Below are 27383 nucleotides of genomic sequence, written 5' to 3' on the forward strand. Positions count from 1 at the left end.
AAAGAAGGCAGCTCATTTGACTTTTTTTTTTTCCTTCATTTTGAAGGGTTAATTTTCAGTTACTTGCAAGGAAATGAAAACCCATGTTTATGCAGAAAGGGTTTACAAAAATTTTTCAGAAATCACAAATTGATTTGCAAAATTAAATTGTATGGTACTTGAGTCACAACTTACGAATAAAGAGGCTTGCACTCACAATGGAAGATAACATCTTTAGCTAATGCAGGACATAATATTAATCAGGTACATACACTGCCTAAAACTGGAGTAGTCTCCTTATCCAAGGCACTCCACCTTCTTTGAAAAATTAATAGGAAATGAAGAAACTTAAAATTATAGCAGGTCCGACATAGTAAAGCATAGTATATCAAGAAAATGATACCTATTTAAAATCGGTTACAGTTACTCTACCCTATATAGTCAGGATGTAAACACGTAAGTCACCTCTAATTTCCTTGCTCTCCTGAACCGGCACCAGTTTCAGTGGGTGCACTTCATTGCACTGGGAAAGACAGAATGAAAAATATGAGTTCCAGAGACAGGCACCAGGAGCAAGAGTATGCACACATTTCAAACTTTCAACATCATAATTCCACTGGTTGAAATCCTCTGTGAAAAAGTGTTCACAGTGATTCAATTGTTTAAAAAAGAGCCAATGCAGTGGAAATCTCCGCTGTATCAGACAAGGTCAAAGTGTTAATAGATTGGGGTTCAAGCATTTGAGTGAACACTTGTACAGAACCCTCGTTCACTGGGGTGGACAGTTACGCCTACTTCTGAACTGGGGGAAAGAATCTGATTTCCCAGTTGCTGCATAAATCTCTTTTATTTAAGCTTTTCCATGGAACCTTAATGTCACACTGGTCTAAAATTCATAGTTTTTCTTCATATGTGCCTTATTACTGACTTCAGTGTGTATAGCTGATTCTCACTGCAAGACAGATTTTTGACTGTAGGTGTTTTATATCCTAATTACCAGTAAGAAGGACCTTTGATTCTAAGCCATTATATTAAGTTGCTCCTATACTTTTCTCTAATAGTTATTTTTGGAGCTGATTCATATGTAGCATCCCTAATTCCAACCATGTATTTTTGTTTAGGTAGGCACAGATTTTATTCCCATATGTAACTATTTAGAGAAACACCCAAGTTGTTTACAAGGATTAAACCACTTGAAAAGTTAAGGGTGTTTATGACAAAATACATGAGGACAGATTTCAGACATGCCCATTATTTCTGGGCAGAGATAGTATGGTGAGCTGAAAGAATATACTGTGCATGGAAGGTTGCTGTGTGTATTTCAGCTATAGCTGCTTAGTGGGAAATGGTGTATGGAGTTAAAGTATGGTAGTAATATTTTCCTTTGCAGGTTAAAAATATGTCCATAATACCTGGAGGCTAGACCCAAGTCCTGGCCTGCCTTGCAAGGCACATAGCACCTGTCTAATCCTTATCGGGATCTGGAAACTAGGTGGAATGGTACCTAAATTCCCCTGAGCATGCTTAACACATATCAGCAAGTTTGTGTCTTTTAGAAAATGTAATATTTAATTATAGAACACAGCCAAAAGGGATGGAGATTTCCACCTTTTGTATATTAGCCTAGTGTTTAGAGATTTAGAGAATGCACTCAGGAAATGGAAGACAGGTTCAATTCCATGCTCAGGCTTAGAGGAAGTCAACTCTCATCTCCCTGTAGGCAGGAGCCTTGTTTCTAGTTTATGAAGCACACCTATGAAAATCAATAAAGAGCTTACTTTGCAAATCCTCCATGACTGAAATTACAGAGAAAAACTGGATGCAGGAGCTGGATGTGAAAATGGCATGTTCCACAATATTGTGCATACCTAAATAGCAGTTAGAAAACCTGCATGTGGTAGCGGTGGGGCAGTGTTGGAGCAATGGTCTTGTTCTTCCATTTTTCCCATTCTGTTGCATTTATCTTATCTGTTAACTATACTGTCTCTTATATTCTATTTTTATTTACATCTGGAGTTTTACAAAAGACTTTGTTTTCTCTGCTCTTTAGCTGTGCTGTGTATGCTTTTTTCTCTCTCTGAGACCTGGGGAGAAGGGTACAGTGGTACTCAAAAGCTTGGCTGCCCCTCTGTCAGCCCAATAAAAGGTACCACCACCAAAAATCAGAACCATTTTGAAAAAATAACAGTCATTTAGGGGGAATGAAAAGGAAGTAGAAAGGAACATCTGAGATTCTGCCATTCAACCACAAAATTATTTTGTTTTGCAGTATTGCTACTTGCACTCATTTAGGAGACATTTCTATAAAGAAAGAGAATCTGGCCTGCTTGCATTGTAATGTATATGGTATTTATATTGACTTACTGCACAAATTAACACCCCCCCCCAAAAAAAAACCCAACCAAGCCCTCCATTCATTATGTGAAAACAGTAATTTTCTAAAGAGATGCCAACACTGACTAGTTAAAAGAAGGTAGCAGTGCTTGAGGTCAGCACTCTTTCTTTTACTTTTGTGTGACTTTTCACTGTTAATATAGTTCAGTCTGCTCTTCCTTTGGCTGTTACTGCATAATAGTCATTTCTACAAAAGAAACAGATACCCAGGTGCAAACCAAGAGAATTTAGACCTAAGTGGTTAGTCCCACAAGCATTATAAATTGGTAGGCAGTAAAGGTGCACGGATACTTTGGTCCCATACTGGATCAGCGCCAATATAAGGAAAATTGATAGTCTTAGCAATTGGCTTTTTTTGGCTGATGTAGGTGATAGATGCCTGGTGCTTGTGCACAGCCACAGCACAGCACATAGGTGGCCAGGAGCACAACCCCGCAGTGTGGAGAGCAGCCAGGTCTGGCTGGTAAGTCTGTTGTGGTGGAAGGGGGAGCAAGAGGAAAGGAGCATGTTAGGGGGTGAGGGGTGCAGATCGAGGCCCCTGTGGTGAGGGAGGGAGTAAGGCGCCATGCCACTGGGGCAGTGGCAGTTACTGCCAAGCTGGGGTGGGCCAGGGCACAAGACAGAGCCACGAGCAACTCATCTGTGGCAAATTTTGGGGTGCAGTCCCAGCATAGCTCCTCTCCCAGTGCTGCTGCCACCCGACCCAAGTGCAGCCCAGCTCAGCCCCTTCCAGGAAGAGCCCCTACCCCCAGCCTGTAGCACCAGTCCACCCTCACACAAATCCAGGTGCACATGCCCCCATGCCTTCCCTGGGTGCTTGCATCACACCAACCCCCACACACACACCTCCCAGATGTGCTCTGTCCCATGCCTCACCGCAGCTGAGCAGACCCTGCCTCATCCCCATCCCCACTCCCACTCCCTCCTTTACCACAGGGACCTCGATCTGCCTCCCCACACTCCCTCCTCCCCCCCACCCCTCCCATCACAACAGACTTACCAGCTGGATGGTGCTCTCCATGCTGCAGGGCTGCATATTGGTAATTGGATTGGTATCAGCCTATATGCCTCATTAAAAATCAGCCATTGGTATCAGTCCAAAAAACTCTATCAGTGCACCCCTAGCGGGCAGGTCATTTCACTGATGCATTCATTTATTTAGGGTTGAAAGTACACTTAATGCTGTATCCAAGACAGGTCAAAGAAAAGGCAGGTATGTGGGTCTCATCAGTGGCTCCTGTGAAGTTCAGGAAACCCAATACCTCAAACCCAGAAATTACCTCCTGCAGGTCCCTGAACTAGAGGAGCCAAGGCCGCAGCTCTTCCAAAATGTCTGCATACCCCTTGTGCATTGACATGGTTGCTATTGTCAATCCCACACCACACTGGTTGGCCACACAGCAGAGGTTGTTAGGGTTTGCCATCTTCTAGTTCATCATGGCCATGTGTATCTCAATGGATAGGGGACGTTGGAGCCCAATGCTGAAGTCGTGGCACTGAAGCAAGTAGGCCAACTGAGTGCGAATGTCTATGAATGTGCAAGAGGACACCCTAAAGTTCTGCCCCCACTGATCATTGTCCCAGGTTCTGAGCATTAGCCGCAAAGTGGCAGTCAATACCTGAACCACCACAGCCTCGATATCATTCTCTTCTGCCTCATGCATCAGGATCAGCACAATGCCCACAGCAATGTTCTCATCCTCAAGGGCAAGAAGTCCCTTAGCACTGGCAATTACAATCTCCACAATCCAATCCCACAGTCCTATCCAATCCCAGCAGTCAGATCCTATGCTGTGCTGGGCTATGCCTGGCCATGGAAGGCATTTGAATTCCCTGTATGCTCAGCTGGCTGGCTGTTGGTGCAAGGTAGGTGGGAGAATACCAATTAATTGCTAATGAGCATGGGCAGTTTGCTTTTAGCACTGGGCAGCCATCTCTTCTTCCACCTACCATACCTCTCCCCACTGCTGCTGGCCATGGCACCATGCCTTAGTTTCTCCTCTCCCATGCTATTCATTTGAAAATGAACTCTATTTAAAATGGCTCTATCAATACCTCCATTACCCAACCCATGCAGCAAATGTGCTGGTTCTCATCCCTGTGCCCTATCTTTGTCTCTCCTCCCCCATGCCAGCCAGACTACATGGGGGTCTCCTTGGAGCAGGCCTGCAGCATCCCAGTCCACGACTGCTCCCCCATCCTTGCTGCCCCTAGCCCCCCATCCCCATTCGCTTCAAACGTATTTCTCCCCTCCCACCTGTGGTACCAGCTTTTGCTGTTGCTGGAGTGGAGGGGGAAGCCATAGCCCATGCTGGTTTCTCTGTTTCCAAGCTATAAGTCACTCTCTACCCTATCCTCCTATAACCTGTAAGCTCACCCTTTTAGGTCCTAATTTACGTGTAAACATATATGGTAATCACCTTGCTTTTGTTTCAGTCCGATATATAGCGGAACAGTGAAATCATGTGGATCTGCCCTTTGATGTCAAGCCAACAATTAGATGTGTTGCACTAGTAAGCTCACAGAGTCTTATAAATGGACCTATGCCAGCATGTTAGAGATGGTGATTCTGTGACCTTGTAGTTTACTTTATCTGCAAATGAGCGCAGAAAGCCAGGGACAATGAATTAGTGACTTCACTGGGCCTGTCATTAACCAGGAAAGATTGAGATGCTGACTAGTAGTTAAAGAGAAAACTTAAGAAAAAAAATCCTTTTATTCTGCTGACAGCTAAGTGACAGTTCCCCTCCTGGGCATAGCTCTTCGTATTTCCTTCTGCTCAACCTGTTTTACTTCAGTGAGTGGAGAAATATAGGCATATCTAGGAAACATGAGGTGGGAGTAGAAGGTACTTTGCTGAAATCTTTAAGGGCTTTCTCTCAGTAGGTACAGAACCACCAGCATCTGATGTGAGTGGAATTGTTCAGCTTGGGAATCACTCTTCCCCTTCTTTTTTTTTTTCTTTTGCTTTACAGGTAGCCCTACTCCTTTATTAGAATCTGGCACCTGCATCTCTCCCTTCCCTCCATGAAATTGTATCCCCATCTTTAAAGAAAATATAGATGACATTGAATGCCCCACTTAATTTATTATTTAATGGCCCTTTTGCCCTCCAGAGTGTATCACTGGGAGCACAGGGGCTATGTGCTGCATGTTTTGTGAATGCGCACTCTTTTGTGTGTTCTGTTCCAGCAGGCACCCACACACACACTTGTTTTTACAAAAATTCAGAAAAGTCTTTAAGGGAGGAAAAGACCTATTTAAAAATGCTAAATTATTCCTGCTTTATACTAAGTTTTCAGTTCATATATCCATTTAGAACACCTGAATACATCCATATGAATTTGAATATCAATTTCACCTCTTCCCTTCAACTTTCTCTAGCTCTACTCACTACCTAACCCTTACGTTTGCTAAGTCACTGGGTAAAAAAAAATGTTGCCAAAGGCCAGATGTCACAAAGATCAGAATGCCTCCTGCACAGTACAAAGCTCGCTTAGCTCACATATTCATAAATAAAAAGAATAATTAGGAATCACCTACCGTCTTATAGTTTCAGGGCACAAATTACTATCTGCAGCTAATTTTCATTTTTCCCATTTGCTAATCTATCTTTATGTATAAAGTTCACCCACTTCAGTCTGCTTTTAATATCCTACACCGTATTAGATATTCATGTCTATGTTCTGTTAAGAATCTTTAGATATGAATGTAGATTGTCCTTCTATAATGCTTTGGTGATCACAATTCCCCCTTTCTTTCCCACTTCTTTAATAGAGTGGGCATGCAGTCTTTAATTTTAAATGGGTGAACATCCAAAATCTTAGTCATCAATTGAAGAAACTAACAGCAGAGCTGATGAAATGTACCTGTGTCACATATGTGGCTTTGGTCTACTAAGTCTTTTTTTAAACAATTACTGAGCTAATTCCCAACAAAACAACAGACATCTGGTCTACTATCAAGAAAAGATCATAGAAATTGCCAAACTGGAACAGACTCTATTATGCAGGTGGTCTAACCCTATTTTTTCAGTAAAAGACAAACATGATCTTCGTATTACAGGCAATAACCCCTATGCTTCCTGAGAAATGATTGTTTATGATGGAAGTTGTATAGTCAGAGCTTGTTGAACTATTTATTCACAGAATTTTGACCTTAAGTATTTGTGAATTCCTGAAGATGCATTGAATAATTACAATTAGTGAACAAAAGGAACTGAAGCACTGCCTGTGCAAGAGAAACTGTGGGTTGCTCATGCATTGTATTTTTTTCTGGAAGTATTTGCCATTTAGTTTTGTAACAGGGCAAGGAACAACCTTCTTCCTTTGGTGCTACAAAGTTGTGAGTGTGGGGGAGCATCGGGTCAGGAACAGGGCAGGGATAATTACTTACTAGACAAAGTTGGGGAGAGGGATCACACCTGGGGTGAATGTTGCCTGATTAAGAGCCAGAGGCTATTAAAGTCCACAGCAGGGGGATTTTCTTCGTGACCTGGGGCATGGCATGAAGAGAGTCAGTGGGAAAAGCCAGGACTGGCAAACCCAGCACTAGAACAAATCACTAACAAGATAGGCTGACTGGGTGAAGGTAACCATGGTGACCAGCAAAGCAAAGAGATGAGAGAGAGAGGAGATACTTACCAGATTGATCCTCAGGCAGAGAGAAGGTCCCATGGAGGAAGAATCTGCTGATACCTGTGAAGGAAGGAAAGACAGTGAGACTGGAGGCAAGCTGACAGGCTTAGGGGAGTGGGTTGCACGGCAGTGCAGGGCGAAGGAAGACCACACCCTGTGAGAACAGCTGGGGCTATACACAACCCATGGGGAGTTCACTAATACATGAATTTACTTTTATCCTGCTTCTAGGGTGATTTACTACACCCTCTCTCACTGGGGAGTTAATGTCTTATTTTTCCATCACTTCAAGGCATGGCAGGCAAGCCCCAGGAAGAGAGTTTTTGTTATTCACCCCCACATGGCCACAAGTTTAATCACTGTATAGCTGTTACTATTTCTCTATAGAGATGGGGGAGTGTAGCTGTAATAAGAGAAAAGGTGTGATTACATCACCATACCTTTAATAGTCTTTGGAAGCAGTATAGCAGTATGAGACACTAGACTGCCATTCTTAGAATATTTTCAGGTGGGGGTGGTCAACCTGTGCACATATGCCACAAGTTTCATGGGCAGCCTCTGTCTGTGGCCTGCAGAAGATCAGTGAGAGAACAGGTAGCACAGTAGCAGATAAGGCAGGAAGAAAATGGAGCAGCAGATCAGTAGGGGAAGGTGTACACAGGGAGAGTGCAAGGCTAAGGTTTGGCACACGTGCCAGAAATGTTGCTCCTGCCTTGTTTTAAAGTGTGTATTTCCTTGGTCATCTGAATTAGACCTTTCCTGATATACTAGAAAAATAAGGCTAGTGTTGTAGAATGGAATCAGAACGAAAGCTTATTTTGCCACATTCACAAATGATGTGCTTTAGGCAGTGTGTTTGCATAGTTCTGGCTACCAAAATTATGCACAGATCTGTGACTACTTGTGCACTTTTGTACCAAGATTCTGAGCATGAGTTTTGGTCGGTCCCATATGTGAACAGTACCATGAGTTTCATATGCTTTGACTTCATTAGTGCTATGGCATTTGGGGAACAGAGCCTCCATAGTGCTGTGGTGGTGTAACTTACTATGCCACATTAGAGAGAAAGTACTCAGCTCCAGTCATATGAATATACCTGGTTTCATTATTCTGTTGCCTCTCTTCCTGCTATTGCCCTGCAGTGGGAGTAACTGAGCCTAATGAACCCAGCAACACCAATTGAGCCTTAGCTGTGAAGTGTGACAGTTCTGAGGAAGAGGAACCAAAGCACCTGTGTAGCACTGTTCTGTAACCCATCTACACTCAACTTATGTATCATGTAACAGTAGGATTGCAGAGCAGTGGATAAGGGAGTGTAAGCTGGTTCTACACTTGGGACAAATTGCTGCGCAGAGACTGTGCCTGACATCACAAAACAGATCCCTGGCAGAATCGCTAAACACAATTCAAATGTTCTGACATTTAGGCCTATGCTTCCTAATTGCTAGACAATGTTCCCTCAGATATGCTTTGTGGGTTTTTTCCCGTATACAAAATAAAATGAAAATCAATAATTTAAACTGCTTTTTCTAATGTGAAACTATGTGATATGGTTCTGTGATGCTTGGGAATTGTTGCAGTAAGCACTGAATGCTGTGAAATGAAGTACCCCCACCCACAGCACAGAGAATGTCAACTAACTTTTGGAATTGCCATTGTGCTGTGTATAGCGTTACAAATACACTATGGTAAAATATATCCCCATGGGTTATATATTTTGCCATAGTGTATTTGTAACCCTATACACAGCACAGTGGCAATTCTAAAAGTTAGTGTTATAATACAAAGGAGAAAAAAGGCAAAAAAACAACAAGAAGAAAGGCTATACTGTTAAATTTTTCTTTGACATTTAATTTATAAAATGTGTTCACTGTCCCTCAAAGCTGTTAGATATGTAATTTTAGGCTCATTTAATGTATACCCATGTCCACGTGTGATTTGTTTGGGTTTTTTTGCATGAATGTTTTAGTGCATGTATCTCATTTACAAAGGGATACTTGATGCAGAATTCTTGTTGATTTCCTTTTCTGTGCATGAATATTAAAGATATGAAATGATCCACAATTAATCTAATACAGACAGTCGATCAATAGTGTCCCTTGTTTCTTTTCTAATTTTATTGGAGCTCAAGAGAAGTATCTTATTTGGCAATTAACATTTTTTCTCTCTGCCTTCTTTACCCTCTCAATCCATGCCATGTTCACTCTGAATCCCACAAGCCTAAGAAATAAGAGTTTTTAAAAAGTGTGTCTTCCCCAGTATCCTTTCACACTCAGCTTCCTACTCCTCAAACATTATGATACCATTTTGTTCAACATATGTTTGCAAGGTTCTGATTATTTGTGTTCCTTCAGGTTTCAGCGGCATCTTGGGCTCCATCTTTAGAGGGGTTTATTTTTCCCATTGGCATGCTTTTGAGAAGATTTTAAGGTTTGCTTTTTATTATTGGTCTAATGTATTACTTATAGGGAGATAAAGAGGAGGATATTTCAATCCCAGATGTGTGTGCTATTGACAACTTTTCTTTCCGTATTTTCTATAAAATAAGAAAAATTGTGCTGTTCTTTTTGCAATAAATTGATTAGAATTATTCTGTAGTTTGAAAGGTTAAAAAAAAAGGGTAAGAAATCTTTCACTAGTGTATGTACAGTACATCATTCCAAACAGTTAATTGTACCAATTATCTGCGATTAGCTGCGGTTAATCTCAACTCCTTTAAATTGCAGAGTAAAATCTATATGTATATCCACACACCAACAAAATTATGTGCATTGTCAAAGTATATATAGATTTTACTCCTACTTTCAAAGCGATCGACTGAGCATTAACAGCAGCAGGCAATTTTTTTTAACTTTGTGGAAGAGCCTGTGAACGGAAGAAAAAGATCATATAACAAAATAAAGTATTAATAAAGCACTACAAATACAGAATACCTGTCTCATCACACCACACGTATCCTCCTGGCCCACACATTACTCAACATAATGGAAAAAGACTAAAGGAATATAAAACAGGGGAAAAAAAGAAAGAAAAATTGAAAAACAACCTGAGGCAGCCACTGAAGCAGTAGTAGTTGTGGATAGCAAGTGTATAGTTCATTCACCAGTGTCATTGCAGTGGGGCTTTAGCACCAAGTCAATTGTCACTGGAAAGGAAAACAGTTTCAGTTAATGAGGATCAAGGATCTAGGCTGTGATTCAGAAAATGTTCCTTTTTAAAGAAGGCTTGAGCACAAGTTTAAGTCTCACTGAAATCCCTTTCAGTATCCACTTCTGCCTGTTCCCTACCACTGCTATCTTCATAAGGACTTAAGCATCTGCTGAAATGTTCTGAATCACATGCTTTTTAAAGATAAAGTGTGTTGTACTTCAAAAAGCAAGGACAATCAATAATTACCACTCTAAGGTCAAATAGACTGCTTCTGTACTGTAGCCTGTGACCAAAAGTGAACAGTTCTGCATATTACTAAACAAAGTAATATTGAAAACTCCTTAATATTGAACTTTGTGGATATATCACCGTCTATCATTTATAGTAGCACTTTCATCAGCATTGCCTGGTCCCAATAGATCTTTTATTTCCTTCAAATAAGCAGAATTCATCCTTTACCACTCCTTAGCTACATATCCTTTTTGGCAATGAAAGTGGCTACAATATTTGTGTGTCAATAGCCTGCCTCGTGTAAACCAGCCAGGTCTTTTATGCCACGATCCATTTAGTGATATAACAATTCTTCAACAAAATTATGCATCCTTCTGCATTTACTCTGACATAACTCATAACAGAACTTGTGCCTGCTCTCACAATCACTTCTATGTTGCTTTTTTTTTTTTTTGCTTTTCCCTGTAAATATAAAAAAATCAAGGTTGATTGAAATGCAGTTTCCATATTTTGTTTGTTGTGGGCAGCTGTCCTGTATAATAGCTAAATTTTGTTTTAATATTCTGCATCAGCTAAGAGTCAGGGTTTTTTTGTTTCTCGACCTGGATTCCAGTATGGCTCAGACAACTAACACCTGTATGCTGTATATATGGGTGTATGTAGATATCATAATTCGCTGAATGCTCAAAACATTCACTGCTCTAATTTATACCATAGGAACAAATTCCTCAGCAGCAATTAATTCTGGACAGAGTTTAATCATACTTTCATCTTCAGCTCTTCTCTAGGTGATTAATGCATTCTTGTTTGGTATGTTTAAACAGTGTAGAAAGCCTGAATTGTTTAGTCAGGTCAGCTCTTTGTCTTAGGTCTTCACCATCTTTCAAATTTTAAAGCCTCCTAATATGTTCTGTCTTTTGTGTATTCAGCTTGTGCTTCTTGAACAAAAGTTCCAACTGTTATTTTTGTAAGGCTACTCAATTAAACTTCAGTACAGAAACTAAAAGTCATAAGATCCTTCCCTGCATCTCATTTGCATGGCAAAAAGGAACTCACGGCACAGGTAGACAAATCTAAAAGCAATAAGCTTTAAAAGTGTTCAGGAAGTTGATAAGTAAATATCCAGTGTGATCATTTGCATGTCAGTTCCCAGAATAGCTCTTAAACACCTCTTGGACATTTCGTAAAAGTCCAGGAGGTTTGAGCTCTGGGAGATATTGTAAGTTTTAGGCATGTTTATGTGTAAAATGGATTTTAATGACCTTTAATCATGTTAAGACAATAATGAAAACAATAATAGGAGGGCAAATATTTCTTTCAGCTATCCTTTGCAAATGTGTGATTTTGCAGCCTGTCTTCATCAGGGATTTTTTTGTTGAAGGAAATTATAGTCCACACTGTTTATTGTTTTTTCTCTTTGTAAAAACAAAGCTTTCCACAGCAGGCACTGTGGGGGAATATCTTGTGGGGTCTTTGTCATATTCACAGATCTTGAAGTGTGTGTAGGTATCTCTAGGTTCACAGAGAATCTATATTTATCTCACTAATGAGCTGTCAACACTCTCTGTTCTTGTAATAAATATTTGGGTGCTCATCTTTGCAGCTTATCCCAAGATATAGTTTAACCAACAAACACATTTGAAAGACTTTGCAGAAGATGTATTACTCCATGTTTCATACAGTATTGGTAGCAGATCAATTAACAAGTGATTACCTGTTGTACACGGTTCTTGTTGGCTCATTAATTTTTTGAGGAATGTTCGGGGAAGGTAATATCTCTTTCCATTTGTTGCTGTTATAAAACTAGTCAATTAACATTTAAATCACTCATTAGAATTAATTTGATGTTATCACCCTGGGATTGTATTAGCATTGCTAGTTAGTGTTTTTCACTTTACTAGTTGAGCTGTACAGCAGAACACCAAACAGGTTATGTAGCACTTATTATAAATAGTTCAAATTGCCAGGAAACACATAATTTTGCATCGGGCAAATGTAGTTTGAATTTTAAAAAGGGCATTTTGTGCATTTAAATAGATTTTTCCTAGCATTTAAAATAATATATATGTTATATTAGTGTTATATGTTAAATTTAGATGATATATGGATTTGCCAAATGTGAAGTGGGTCAAACCTGGAAATGAATACCAATAGGTGTCTATTGTTAGATCCCAAAAAGTAGATGTTGCCATGCCACCAGCGTGGCTTCATTATTTCAGAGGGTTTGCATGCATGAAATTAAGATTGAATTTGGCTCTGTTATTATAAGACAAAGATTTTTCAAAAGTGACAAGTGAACTTGGGTGGCACCATTTCCTGGTTTCCACCCTGACTTACCATCTGTAGCAGCTGATATGCAAAGGCAGATGCACAGCATGTTTTGAAAACCAGATCAAAATGTGTCACATTGGGCAGCCAGAAATTAGTAGCAACAATCACAGAATCATAGAAATATATAACTATGGAGTGATTTTATACCACTGCTCTGAAGCTGATCATGTCTTATCCTGAACATCCCTTACTGACTTTTTGTTTCCAATTTGCTCTTTCAGACCTAGAGTGATGGACTCTGCAACTTTCCCAAGTAGCCTTTTTCCATTGCAGCCTATCATTATAGTTAAAAATTCTTTTTAAGAGCCAACCTAATATCTTGCACCAAATTATGATATAACTTTTTGTCCTATAGAAAGCAATAGATTACTGTCCTCTTTATAACTTCCTTTTAAGTATTTGAAGACTATTATCACAATCCCTTGCCTCCCTTCTTTTCACTTGTCTAAATAAACTCAGCCCTTATACCCTTCTATTACAGGTCATAATTTCTAAACTTGTCATTACCTCTAATTTCTCCACTAGTCTTTAGTTGCTAACCACTAAGAATTGTAAAACAATGTTGTCCCAGTTTGGTCTAAAATCATAAGAGCAGTATCTGAAAAACTCCCAGAAAAGTCTGGACTTCCTACACTCACTGAAATTGGAAAAAGGTCATATAAGATGGCATAAATTTATAAGTAATCACATACCACAGAACTGCAGTAAATTTTGAAATTCAAATACAGTAGTAGCTGCAATGAATACCCTCAGTGTGATATATTACAGCATAGGTGACTCTTATAAAACTGTTATGGGTGGGATACAAACTAATTCTGCTTCAAAATGACCATTTTGTATCACTCTGCTGTAAATTGCTCATGACCCAAAGAAACACTTTGCTCTTTTTCCAGGTCTTGCAGTGTATGCCTACTAAGCTAGAATGTCAATTACTAGGAAATGCCATTTATGCCTAAAAAACCACCAAGTAAAATTCTAAATGAAATCAAATAGCAAGAAGTTACATAAAAATGTTGGTGTTTTGATTGTCATAAATATGGGCCCATTTGAAAATAATTTATTATGCATCTAAGCTCAATACTAAAGCTATGTCTACACTACAGGGGCTGTTACCAGTGTAGAAGGAACTTTTCCAGTGCAGGACTATCATGTTTTCCCTAACTGGTAGCAGCTCAACTGGCCAAAGATAGATTCTGCTGGTGGAAATGCATGATCACTTGTGGTTTTGCCAGCAAAGCTACTGGTGCAACTTTTTTTCTTCCACCACTACTTGACATAGTTCTACAAACTTTGTAATGTTGACAAGACTTAGGATTCTAGAGGTCTGTATATATCCAGCTTTGACACTGAGGGTGCATCCACACATGCAGGCATGTGCATTTGCAGCAACTCAAATAGAAGCAGTGCAAATTTGAGGGGGGGCTTTTTGAGTGCCAGGGACATGCACTTTGGTGTGGTGCAAGTTGTGCTACTTGGGGCAAAATAACCCTTCCTGGCTCCTCCCAGGATCTGCAGCCAGGGGGAACTACATCCACCTATGCTGGCCCCAGCAGTGTAACAAGTTACCCTGTCCTGGCCCTATCAGTATAAAAAGCTGCCCTGGCAAGTAGTTCAGGGCTGCTCACTCTCAGGAGCTTCTGCAAGGTTGATCCTGGCTGGTGTTACCCGTATTGGAGACCTCCTAGACTATGATAGGCAGGATTGGGTGAACCCTGCTGCACTGGCCCAACACATAGGTCTACCCATGACACAAGCAACCTGCTGGTCCAGGAGGTAAAATTGTCCCCATCTCTCAATGCCCTTGCCTTTGTTGACCAGGTCTTGCATGGTTGCGGTCCATGCCCCTCCGTGTCCTCCGGTCCACAGGACTTTGTCATGGGGCCAGTGCCTCATCCAGCATCACAGTGCTCCTCGTTCTACCACCTGAACCAGTGGGAGAACACCAGACCAGTCCACTTTTCCACTTTACCTGGGGGACACTAACCCTTGTGCCAGCTGGACTGCTGAAGCAGCCCGGAGAGTTTCCTTCACCCTCTACCCACTGCAGCATTCTGGCAGTGGGGGCTGCTGCCTGGCTGTGACCTGCTGCACACCTGCTAGACCCAGATGGGGACTGCACAGACAGTAGAGGCGTCTGTCCCTCTGGGCCAGCTGCCAGTGGGCCATGGCTGAAGAACTGGCCTTTGTGCAGTACTTCTGCCATGTGTGCCCAGCCATCTGGGCAGCTATTGCCTGGAAGATGTTCCCAGTGTAGTGGCCTGCTTTGAACTGTCAAAACATGTCCTCCTGGCCCCAAGTGGCTGGGAGGTCAGCCACCTACAGCTGGGTCCAAGGTGCCAGCCCTGAGCAAGCTCCTCTGCCTGGGTCCTGCCACTTGCCTCCCTGGCAGAAATTCAGGTGTTACCTATTTGAAAACTGAAAAATCCCTGATAAAAAAAAAAATCCCAAAGTCACTGAAAAATACCTGGAAATCCATGTTCCTCCACAATTAAAACAAAAGACCACTATATATAGAGAGAGAGAGAGACAGTGATCACTTGGGCAATGTTTTATTGATATTCTACAATGTTAAAGCAATTTGGAAGCCTGCCAGTGTCTCTATCATCATAGTAAAGTGAATTCTAAATACCTATATGTTTTGCTGTTTGCCTTTGGTTTTCTTACCATAGAGCAGTTAGAGTTCCTCCTGACCCCTTCACTAATCAGGATGTGGAGACAGCTTCCCCTGCAGCCACAGCTCCTGCCAGAAGGTCTCATCCTGTCTGGCACTGGGCATGTGGGATATGTGCTGGGGGGATGAGGGGTTTGAAGAAGTGGGGGTGGGAAGAGGGATGTGGAGTTGTAGGTGGCTGTGGAGGAATGTGGGTGGCCATGAGGTGTGTGGGTGTGGGGGGAGGGCTGCTCAGAAGGAGTGGGTCCCCTGCTCCCCACAGGGCACAGTTTCTACCACACAGCTCATGGACTGCCCCCCACAGGGCTAGAGCCCCTCCACAGGGGCCACAACCTCCCAACAGGGACTACAGCTCCCCCAAAGGGGCCACATGGCCCCCACAGGGGTACCACCCACCCTGAAGAGCCCACATGCCCCACCCCTCCTTGCTCCCCTAGCCCCCTGGATTGCTGCCCCACCTGGCCCCATCCCCAGTGGCTCCTGCAACTGCCCTCTAATGGCTATCCCATCCAGCCACACCTCCTGCTTGCATCCCCAGACCCTCCAATGGCTGCTTTGTCCCATCCCCCACCTGTCCCCAAGACCCCCGATTGCTGCCTCACCCCACCTCATTCCCCACCTGCCCCCCCAAGTCCTCCCATTGCTGCTCTGCCCAGCCCCAGAATCCTGACAAAAAAAAAAAAAGCCCCGCATTCACCAGCAGTAGCAGCTGTTATAGGGGTCACTTGGGCCCTCTCCCTGTGCAGCATGGAGCAGCAGGGGGAAGGACCAACCCTGGCCACCTGGCACCTGCACTGCCACTGCCCCATCACGCAGGTGTGGCTGGGGTCAGCGGAGTGCTGTATGACTCCGTGTGCTGTTGGGTAGCTGGGGCCACTGCAGCTGGCACCCAGAGCCTGCACTGCTCAGCCCAAAAGGCCCTAACTGCCCAACAGTACACAGAGGCGTGCAGCACCCTGCCATCCCCAGCCACACCTGTGCGATGGGGCTGTGGCAGTGTGGGTACCAGGCACAGCTGTGGTCCCACTGCCCCACACTGTGTGGGGGTCTCTGCCACAAGCCCCCAGTGACCCTAACAGCAGCTGCTCCAGCTGGTGATTACGGGGCTTTTTGCTTTTTTCTTCTTTTTTCTGGGATGCCGGGGCTGGGCAGCAATGGGGTGTGGGGGCTCAGGAGGCAGGCAAGGGATGGGGCTGGGGGAGCTGGAGGAGGATGGGGCTGAGTGGGGCAGCCATTGGGGTGACTCGGGCGTAGGCGGGGGATAAGGCCCGGTGAGGCAGCAATCCAAGGTGCTTGGGGTGCAGGCCGGGGGTGGAGCCAGAGGTGGTCCCCACATGGTCCTGCCCCCTCTTCTCCAGCCCCCCCACTCCCTACTTACTGGCACAGAGCCTGGGTCCAGCTCCCTGGGGCTGGCACACTGCCTGCCCTGCACTGACAGGCAGCATACTTCAGCACTGGGGTGAAGCCCAACCATAGAGATGCTCTGGCTGGCTACCAGAGCATCTCTGTGTAGGACCTGAGCCTCTGGTTGCTTCTGGGCACAGTCCTGGAACATGCTCAGCCCCACTTTTTTGCCCAGAGTACTTTTTGACCCCTGGATAGCCACGGTTCTAATTCTGCCCCCACACTGCAAATTTGCATTTTTTGTTCCCATATGTGCCTCTTGCAGCATCTCAAAAGGCTTTGAGACGCTGCAAGAGGCATGTGCGTGTTCATCTGGACATGCCCGGAGCGCTCGTGAGAACTTAGCCACAATTGCCTTGTGTCTCAGGTTCTTCGTATGTAAAATAAAGACCTCATTAGTATACCTGAAAGGACTAAATTCCAGTAAATTAATTTTACAAAGCACGTTAAAATGTTTTGAGGGAAGGTACAATGTATAGTTCAATATATGTATTATTATGCACTGTATGACAATGTAATAAATCAATTATTGCCACTATCACAGCTTACTTCCCAGCTAATATCCAATGCAAATTAAATAAATTCAGTTTTCTAAGTTATGCTTGTGAAGGACATATGTTACTTGTACTTTAAAGCCATGGCATTTTGGTGTTTTTTGAGACAAACCATTAAATGGATAATACAAAAAATAGACAGGTTGGAAATCCTATTTAGAATTTTATCTTTGGATAGCTGCCTTTTGTTAAAATGCCAATAAAAGTAAAACAGTGTAAAGTGAATATTGTTGGTTAGTAACTTACAGGTGTAAAACTGCAAGTTAACTATTTTAATTTATAAGACTATATCTTAAATGGTGGATCTACTGTAAAAACACAGTTTAAGCAAAAACCTTCCAAATACTTTTTCTTACTCTGAGTCAAGGTACATAAAATTAACATTACAATGACATTGCAAGGTAGAAAATCACCTCTCTAGTGTATAAAATAACTCCAAACTAATGTGGCAAGATAATAAAACTAGATAATTTCAGTAATGCAGAGATATGAATATGCCTTACAAATTATCATAGTTAGGCCTGTTCTGGAAAGTACAAGGATTGCTGTCAGCTTGCATAGCACAATAATTGAATTAAACTTTATCCTTGGAGAGGTGAGGTAAGGCTGCAGTATGTGTGTCCATTATGGATTTGCTGATTAAATGTCCACTTTGTTATACCAAAAGATCAGATTATAAATTGTTCTAAGCCTCCAATTAAATATATGCTGCATTTGATAATTGATAATGTAATAATTGTATATTTAGGAATCTGGAGGACACATTTATTTTTCCTTTCATGTGTATTGTGAACATTTGGAAATTAAATGTTTCTATTTAAAGAACAATGATTTTTCTATCAGTTTCCCTTTAGTAATACTTGGGTCACCTTGCACTTTGGAAACTCAGAACTCTGTATCTTCTGAGGCTAAAACATTTAAACTACCATGAAGGCACTGGAAACAACAGAAGTTTAGATCAGAGCTTGAAAGCTTGCTGGACTGAAAAAAAAAGGGTACATCTGTTCACTCAAAAGAAGAGAGAGTTACAATTGAGGGGCTTCCTCATCACATAACTACCATCACAAGTTTTCTTGTATAAATCAGTGAGTAGGGAAAAAAGAAAAAAAACTCAACCAAAGAAACAATCCCCATTATATCACATGCACATCTTCACTTTTTTTTTTCCCTTTTCAGAGTAAGCTTAGAAATAACAAAGGGCTTAGAACTGTTCAATGATATTATTCTGGGGAAGTACTGTACTTGGGGTTCCATTTTGCCACCTCAAAGAGGATTTAAATCATCTGTCAGCAAGTGCTTTTTAGCCTGTAGACAGAGTTTGAACAGGGAGAATTCTGTTTGTTCTTTAAAAATAATCCAAAACATTCCACTCTTTGTGAGAAATTCTTGAAGTTTAAATGGGAAATAAATTCAAAGTCAAATTTCCTATAAAGTCATCCATGATGCTTGTTTCTTATTCCACAGAGAACAGTATATCATAGTTCTGCTGAGGCTAAAAATAAGCTTAATATAAAAATGAGAGTTCAGTCTATAGAAGTCTTTTGATTATACTTGAAAGTCAATCAGGTCTTAAAGTCATACAAGGTTACTTATTTTTAATTGTATTTTATTAGTACTATAGGTTTTGGTTTAACTTGGACTTAAGTTAGTAACGTGTATTGTGATGTGGCGTGTAGATATAATCTACATGTGATTATACTCTTTGTTTTCTGTTCAAAACAATGTGAAGCAAACTCAGCTAAAATAAGTGTTGACCCTCCTTTTTTCCTCTTTCAATTGGAAGCAATTTGTCAGAAGCAATTTCTAAAGGCCACATCCAAGACATGAAACTCGACTAGATACTGTAGATACACTGATCTGATCTGATCTATTCTAGCATTCTCTCTGATTTTAAACCTAACACTTCCTACCTTTAGCAGATCTTATTTTCAGTTTGATCCATACCTTCTGAAAGTAATAGCATTTACCTTTTAGCACTTGCATCTCCTATGTCAGGAAAAACTTCCTTAGTGTTAGAATAGTGAGGGAATGGAATAGACTGTCTAGGGAAATCATGGACTTTCCATCACTGGAAATGTTCAAGAAGAGGTTGGATACCACTGATCAAGGATGACCTAAGTGTACCTATGCCTCTGTCCTGTGGTTATTTCCCATGATTCTGTGTTTTTCTGGTTGCTGCATGGGGTTGGGAGAGAATTATTTCCCCTGCTGCTACATGTATGGGGGGCTGGGTGCAGCCAAGGCTGGGGATTTTGACAAGGGTGTGCCAGTGCTCCTGCTGGGATTTAGATGATAGGTTCCTGTCTAGTCAGTCTTGGCCCTCCCATCAGGGTCAGACTGACCACCATATCTGGGGGCAAGAAGGAATTTTACCTTATGGTCAGATTGGTATGGACTATGGGAGTTTTTGCCTTCCTCTGTAGCGGGGCCATGGCCTTCTTCCAACAATTTCTCAAGCATATATTAATGACCTTTGTAGCAACAGGGTGTTGGCTACCATCATACCCCTGCTTTTCCAGTGGCAGGTTGCATTTTTATGTCTTGAGTTTTGTGTCAGGGTTGACTGGGTAGTTTTGCTAAAAGATTAGACAATAGTTTCGTGTAGGATGGTTTGTATAGACAGGGATTTTGTCTCAAGAAGCAGGGTTGGATGAGATCATCACTCGAGGTCCCTTCCAGCCCTATTTCTCTATGAGTCTATGCTTCTATAATTATTTTATTTTCTGGTATTAATTGAAAAACCTGTATATGGTTGAGCTCATAAAGGGATCCCCAATTTTAATTCATGCAGGGCTATATAGTAAACTTGAATCAAATTCAGCAAGATCTTAATTCCACCATTAAGATGGATATATATTCTCAGTGCTATTAGCAATAACCAGCCAAATCAAACTTATCTGATGTCCTCTTGGGCAGCTGCCTTCTGCAGGCTGATTCCCAACACATTTCTGAGCACTCACAGAACGTAATTGAAGCTGCCTGCTCCTGCTGTTGAAGTCATCTCTGTTGGGATGTGTAGGGGTACCTCTCAGTATCCAGCCATTATGACTGTGGTCCCATGAACTTTGGGGTCTTTCAAAAGAGGAATGTTTCAAAAGGGCGGCAGCAGTTACATTCTAATTGTTATGTGTGGACAAGTCAGGAAGGATACAAACAGCAGATACAACTGCATCACTTTTTGCTACATTTGTATCACTTCCCCAGCTTGTCCACAGTTACCAACTAGAAGATAATAGCTGCTACTCTTTTAAATCATTCACCTTTTGAAATGACTCCAAATGTATGCATGCCCATTACCCTAATTGTCTGCTCTATTGAACAAACTCACTAATTCCTGAATGCGGTCATGAGTAAAGCCCCTGGATTGTAATTGTGATACACAGCTATATCAGGGTAGAATAAAACACATTACTCTGCAGAGTAAACAAGTAGACAAGAAGGATAACATTTTGTTCTCTCACTCAAAAGTCACAAAAATTATGTTCTCTCACTCAAAGATGTCACAAAGAACTGACCTTGGCACACACTAAGTTGGGATTTAGGGAGGTTGGTTATCTACCATAGGAAGAACAGAGCTTTTTATACAATTGCTTTTTCTGTAGTTGTTTGGTTTGGTTTTGAGGGCTTTTGTTGCTTATGTTTGTGAAACTGTTAGTCTTCTAGTCTGACAGCAGCAGACCAAAGAGACTTAATTAAAACAAAGACATTTCCAGTCACTGGTTTTCTTTGTCTGATGGTTTGGAGCCAAACAATAATATGCTTACTAAATACTAAAACCCTTTACAAAGGCCCCTGACACACATTCATTTAGTATCGCAATGGGATCTCATCACTGATTCCCAACTGTCCTGTCTCCTGCCAGGCACATGTGAAATGACAGGTGGTATGATTGTTGGGAATCGGGGATCAGATCCTATTGTGAAATGTTACTTGCCAGTGCTGGATGGTGGAGGGGTGGGGGCACAGAATTATCCCAGGCTTTCACTGCAACGAAAAGCTGAAAGGCCCATGGCTGGCAGTTGGGTCCAGCCTCCAGGACCAAACCAGGCACTCAAATCAGCTGATTGTTGGCTCTGGCCTCAGACCACACTGGAGCCATTTCAAGTCTTTGGTTTGGTGAGCTGACAGTTAGCTGATTCTCAGTCCCAGCTGGGACAGCCCTGGGTCCTGTTTGAGACTAGAGCTGTCCAGTCAGTGCCAACAATCAGCTGATTGTCAAAACCCATGTCTAGGATCTCTGTCCAGTTGCCACTTCTGCAAGTGCCCCAGGAACTTTTTAAAAAGCAGCCATGTAGTTGAGGCTCCCAGCTATGCCTGCTTTTTAAAGGTCCAGGATGCAGCGAGCCCAATATTAAGGAGACACTCCCTGATATCATGCTCATGGAGCCCCCTCCCTCTGCCTCTGGGACTCGGGCAAGAGTGTCAGGTGCAGGACTCAACCTGATCCCAGTAATCCCAGCTGTGTTATGGACCCTGGGGCTACTCTGTGCCATATCCCTAGGCTCAAATGAGCATCAGAAACTGACATGGGTCAGCCCCAACATGCCACATGTTCAGTTTAAAGCTTGATGTAAACAAGCCACAAAGATGTTACACATTATCCGTACAATATCTTTGGGGTGCATTTGCTATATTATTATGCCATAAATTGGTTTTAACCTGTGGCTAGGGTACTATTTTAAATGTGATTGATACATAAATCCGGTCCTAAATGTAATGTATGCAAGGGCCCTAAGTAAGATTCACTTGTTTCTTGAGAGCGTAATGTTCTTCTGCAAGGAAAGAAGGGAGAAAGATGCATCTTTTAAAATGGAAGCCCCAAACTGCAAGGCTCCTATAGGGATCTAAGGAAAGGGCCCCAGCAATGAAGTGCAGAAATGCTCAAGCAGCAAAGGAAAGCAGAGCTCTTGTAAGAAAATGCCAAACTCAAGAAATAGATAGCCAGGCTTGAACTGGATAAAAACCTGATTAAGACCAAGCAGGCTGGAAATAATTACTTGTCTTGTGAAACCTTATAAAAAGGACTGTGTAGAGGCCCAAGGTCAAGCCCATACTGGGAGAAGTCCAGAAGAAACTGGAGTACACCTTATAAACTGAAATAAACCCTGAGAGGACTGGCTGTATCCCCAAAGGATGTCGTGAGGGACAAGCCACCTGTTAAGAAGCCATAGGACATTGCACACAAAGGGACCCAGATGACGTTTGGCCATGGAAAGTGCTACTCTGTTCCAGCAGTTTGCTCACTGAGTTTTGTTGAGGTATGGCAGGTGACTCGAGTGGAGGAATGGAGAGAGAGACCAGTTTTGTGTTGGGACCATATAAACACTGTAAAACCCCTGAAAAAGGCAATATTGCTGAGCAGTCACAGGATAGAAGAAGTTGTCCCTCCCCCCTCCTCCGTGGTTCTTTTTGAAAATGTTGCCTATAGGAAGAGGTAGATTCTATTTTGAAAGGATTTTGAGATTTTCATGCATATTCCTTCTGTCTAGCAATGCCATGTATAAATTTAGAAATTGTCTGCAAAGAAAAATACTGGGGAAAATATTTCCAGTTCAGCAAAATATTCAGATTCTGTTTTATTTAAATTATAACATATAATGCACAATTAAAAAAACCAGAAAGGAAAAGTCATTTCAAATGAGAAATCAAAACACTTCATTCTTAAAATGTCAAAATTGATTGCTTTGACACTGATAAAACATTTTTCACTTTTTTTCCTCAACTTTTTTTGGCAAAATTGACATGCTTACATGAAGCATTTGGCTTTGATGAAACTGCAAGACTCCATGAGAAAGTGGTTTTGTCAAGGTTTTTGTTTTCTGACCAACTGTAATTATTAACAACTTTGATTTGTCCTTTCTCTTTCTAAAACATTTATTATAGTAGCAGAATTGCTAAACTGCTGACAGTGAAGGACTGAAGGGCCTGTTGGTTCCACCACTAACTTTTTGAACTTGGACTACAGAAAGTCAGTGCAGATAAAAGTATTCTTCTCTTAGACCTGTATATAGTATTCTTAATAAAGCCCCATTTGTCCACCAGCAAAACTAGTTCATATTTGTACCTTTCACCAAATCTGCACTGTGTTAGGGGCAACAAGATGCACCCAAGACTCCAGTGGATGATTTTTAGGAAGGTGTTGAAGGGTGTATTTTTTCTGTATATACTCAAATGAAGAAGTAATTATTTAGCCTGTTGCTAGCATCAAGTATGAGTCTTCTGCAGTGGTTCCCAACCAGGGTGCCACGAGATCTTTTAAGGGTGTTACAGAATATTAGCTCTGACAGGTGTGGAAGCACCTACACATTATTTAAAGGATAATCGCAGAGGCTGCAAATAGGAATCCATAGTGACAAAAATATTCTGACCTGTTGTCAGTTTGGTTTGCAGGGAGGTGGGGGGAGGTTGAGTTTTTGCCAAAAATAATTTGCTCTGTTGTTTTTTTTATACGAATTGTTCTTCCATACTCAAAAAACAAGTGAAAACTAAGAGCTGGCATTTTTTGAGGGGTGCCTTGAGTCTGAAAAGACTGAGAACTATTGGTCTACTGTGACAAGACTGTGACCTCTGTCTGTTTTTCATAGTCCTGTACACAAGAGATTTATTCTCTGTAACCTGTGCTTACACTGCATAAACAAGGAAATGATGCACTGGCCAGGTACAGACATAACACTTTTACTCATAACAGCACAGAAGTTTGGCATACATAGAGTGATTTAACAATGGTGGAACCTGGACTAAGAAATGCCACCCCTCACTAAAGAGCAAATATGTATTCTGTTCACTACCAGTCTAAACTATGCCACTTACGGAAAACCATATACCTGAGATCACTTCTGCCTCGAGCTTTTTTAATGTCTGTACCTAGGTACTATGTACAGCCTTAGTGACACTTGCTGGAATCATATGCAAAATTATTCTGAGAAGAATCCGGGGGAAATAACACCAGTTTAAATAATACCTGTGCAGCTGTTATGTTCACTTTTATCCCTGAGTAGCAAGAGGTCTGCTACTGGCTCTCTGTCACCCAGCAGTGAGGCTCTGCAGAAGCTAGAAGCTACCTGGAACAGCTGGTTGTATGTCCACTCCAAACGCCAGAGTAACTTATATCAGCATACAAAACCTTTGTACATTAAACAAGCACTACCATATTTATGTCCAAACCCCTAAAATTTGCTCCATATCTTTGTTCAGAGTCATGTTTGTTTACAATAGTAATAATAATAGTAATCATAGTAGTAGTAATAATAATGATAATACAGGGTTTAATTAATATTTATTTTCTTCAGCTTTGCAGAACCAAAGCATCTACTAGACAAATTGAGGAGAATTGTGTTTGATCTTTTGTGTGTTATCAACAAAATTATTTGTCAGGTTCCAGTTAGTTACATCTGTGAAGGCCCACTAACAACAATTGGCTTGCTCAGGTCAGTGGGGAAATAATTTGAAAACAATGGCATTGCTAATTTTGACTCAAAAATCCTTTTGACTAGCGATGAAACACACAAAGAAAGAATCCAACCAGACTTTGGGATCTCAGTATGTGTGTGCAGAGTTGGCTAGCTAGAAATCTCAAAAACAAACAGGGACTTTGCATGGTGCCACTTTACAGTTTTGTCTGAAAAAGCCTCTACATAGTGCAGACCCTTTTAATATAGATATGAATTGAATAGCTCTGAGCCTGTCAGTATAGCCTCATTTACCACAATAAAAGGAAAATCCTAAAAGTGTTTGCGTAGGTGGTTTGAAACAGGATATTTTCCTCATTGGTACTACTTTTTTATCTCTATTCTTTACTGCACACCTTAATGAAAAAATTAAATTTGCTACACAAAGTTTTCACTGGCTCCCTGTTAGATAGATAGGAACTGGAATCAGGAATTGAGATATTCATTGTAGAGAAGCAAGGTGAAGTAGCAAGGAATGATTTATTACTCCTTGAGTGCATCTATTGTAAATGCATGTACCTTACTGCGGAGTTCACTAATTAGCTTTGCAGTAAAGCACTATCTACACATGCGCCTATATTAGGGTGCGGTAAATTAATGAAGTCTGCTGCAGCATAGTAATGTCTGAACCAAGCATTATCATATGGCAGAGTAATTTATGCCACTGCAACACATGTGTAATTGGTGACCAGGGCTGGCTGGGGCATGAGGATGCTACAGTGCAGGGGCTGCCTGCCAGGGCCCAGCTAGCCCCTGTCACCATCACTCTGACAGTACAATCTTACAGCAGAGTTAGTTAATTTACTGCACCCCAATACTGGACCATACATAGATGATGACACTTTATTGTGAAGCTAATTAGTCTACTCCACAGTAAAATGCATGTGTAGATGCACCTAATGTATGTGAAGATGTGTGTTCATGTGGAACTTTTAAAATCACAAAAAATATTAAATGGGATGTAGGAGATGCACACACTTGTGTGTCTGTCTATCTATGTATCTATCTATGTATGTATCTTTCTATTTGTCTATCTCCCTCCACAGGATATATAGATATCTATATCAACACATAAGCACATGTGTGTATGTATAACTTTGTAGATATCTATATAGCTATATATCTTGATATAGATATATATAGACATATATTATCTGAATGATATCACATTGGCATTTTATATGTATGTAAAGGTGTATATAAATATATATAAAATCTAGCTCTAGTTCTGAAAGTTTGGGCTAGATTTTAGTGTATTTATAGTTGAAGTTAAGTGTGGATTTAAACCACCTTAGCTGAAAGTAAAACCCAGCCCCAGATCTGCTAATGCTGATGTAAATTGTTATAGCTCTTCTGACCTCTATGGAGTGGCATTAATTTATGTCAGCGGAGGGCCCAGTCCTTGATTTCATTGTTGAATTCTTTTTCCACTGAAGGACTAAAATCTTGTTTGTTTGGTGTTTTTTAACCTTATGGCTGAGTGATATATTTCTGTTTATCAGCCACCTGCATCTCCTCATTGCATTTTGAGGCAAAAATCAAGGAATAAAGAAGTCCAATTTTAAATTCAATCAGTTCACAAGTTGTTTGATGCAATGGATTCCATTTCAACAGCTGCCTGTGTCTACCTCACCCACATGAAGGAACCAGCTTCCTCTGGAGATCTGAAAATATACATTTGGTGGCTAAAATTCAATTTAAGTCTGACCAGGTATAAGATTATTGGCACTAGTCCCAGGCCTTGAGACTGACTTTTAACCCCCTCAAAGCTTTCCTTGTGTTTCTAAGAAAGCTGTGTAACAAGTTCAGTGAAGTCCAGCTATTTTGCCTCCTGCTACTTTGTGCAGCAAACTAGGTCAGGTTTTTGTTCTTGCAGGCTTATTTTACTGATCCTGCTCTTTAACTGCCTTCACAGAGAAATTATAAGCAATACATGCTATTTAAGAGGAGAAGCAAATCTTCCAACTCCTTAAAATTTATCCTGGAGACTTGAGAAGTAATTTTCACTTTTTTTTCTCTGAATTCTCAGCAGCCATAGATTTCTCTCTCTCTCTTTTTTTCATTTCTGCATTTGAAATCCCTTACCGGCTTTACAGACAAAATGAGGTACCATCCTGAGCCCTGGTAATCTCTTGGCCATGTAGGAGAATGTAGCCCTTAATTAGCACAGGAAACTAGTAGACTGACCCCTTCTATTGTTAGATGTGGCTGTTCAAACAGGCACCAAGCTCTTTTGGTTCTGCTGGTACATGAAGTGTGATAAAATACCTTCTCAACTTCCTTTTAATAGGGCCCAGCTTGTCATAAGCTAAAGGAAATGCTCAATCAAATACAGACTAAAAAAATTCACTTAAAAGAAGACAACCCTATCCACTTGTACACTGACTAAAATGTTCATTTATAAAAAGCTAAGCAGTACCCTAGTGTACTCTCTAGAACCTTATTTGTCATTTTCCTCCAACTTATCTCCTTTTGTGCAAAAGATTGCAGAAGAAAAAACAGTCTTACAGTACCATTATGGTAGACTTCTAATCAAATCTTAAGCTGCTCACAAGTTTGATTAATTTTGAATTTCACAAATATT

The 27383-nt window shown here is 41.3% G+C and overlaps 1 protein-coding gene across 1 annotated transcript in view; it reads right to left on the reverse strand.

Annotated features, from left to right (window-relative positions):
• LOC149874307 (uncharacterized) overlaps window positions 1–27383 on the reverse strand; it is a 65662-nt gene that overhangs the window by 6285 nt on the left and 31994 nt on the right. The window contains exons 2-4 of the mRNA XM_090059698.1: window positions 10057–10155; window positions 7017–7070; window positions 445–502 (exon numbers count right to left, since the gene is read on the reverse strand). Coding sequence (XP_089915824.1) covers window positions 445–502; window positions 7017–7070; window positions 10057–10122 — 178 coding nt within the window. The 5' untranslated portion in view covers window positions 10123–10155. The remainder of the gene's footprint in view (window positions 1–444; window positions 503–7016; window positions 7071–10056; window positions 10156–27383) is intronic.

The sequence above is a fragment of the Crocodylus siamensis genome, chromosome 1 (assembly GCF_052110815.1).
Source record: "Crocodylus siamensis isolate JL-2025a chromosome 1, ASM5211081v1, whole genome shotgun sequence".
NCBI classification, from domain to species: Eukaryota; Metazoa; Chordata; order Crocodylia; family Crocodylidae; genus Crocodylus; species Crocodylus siamensis.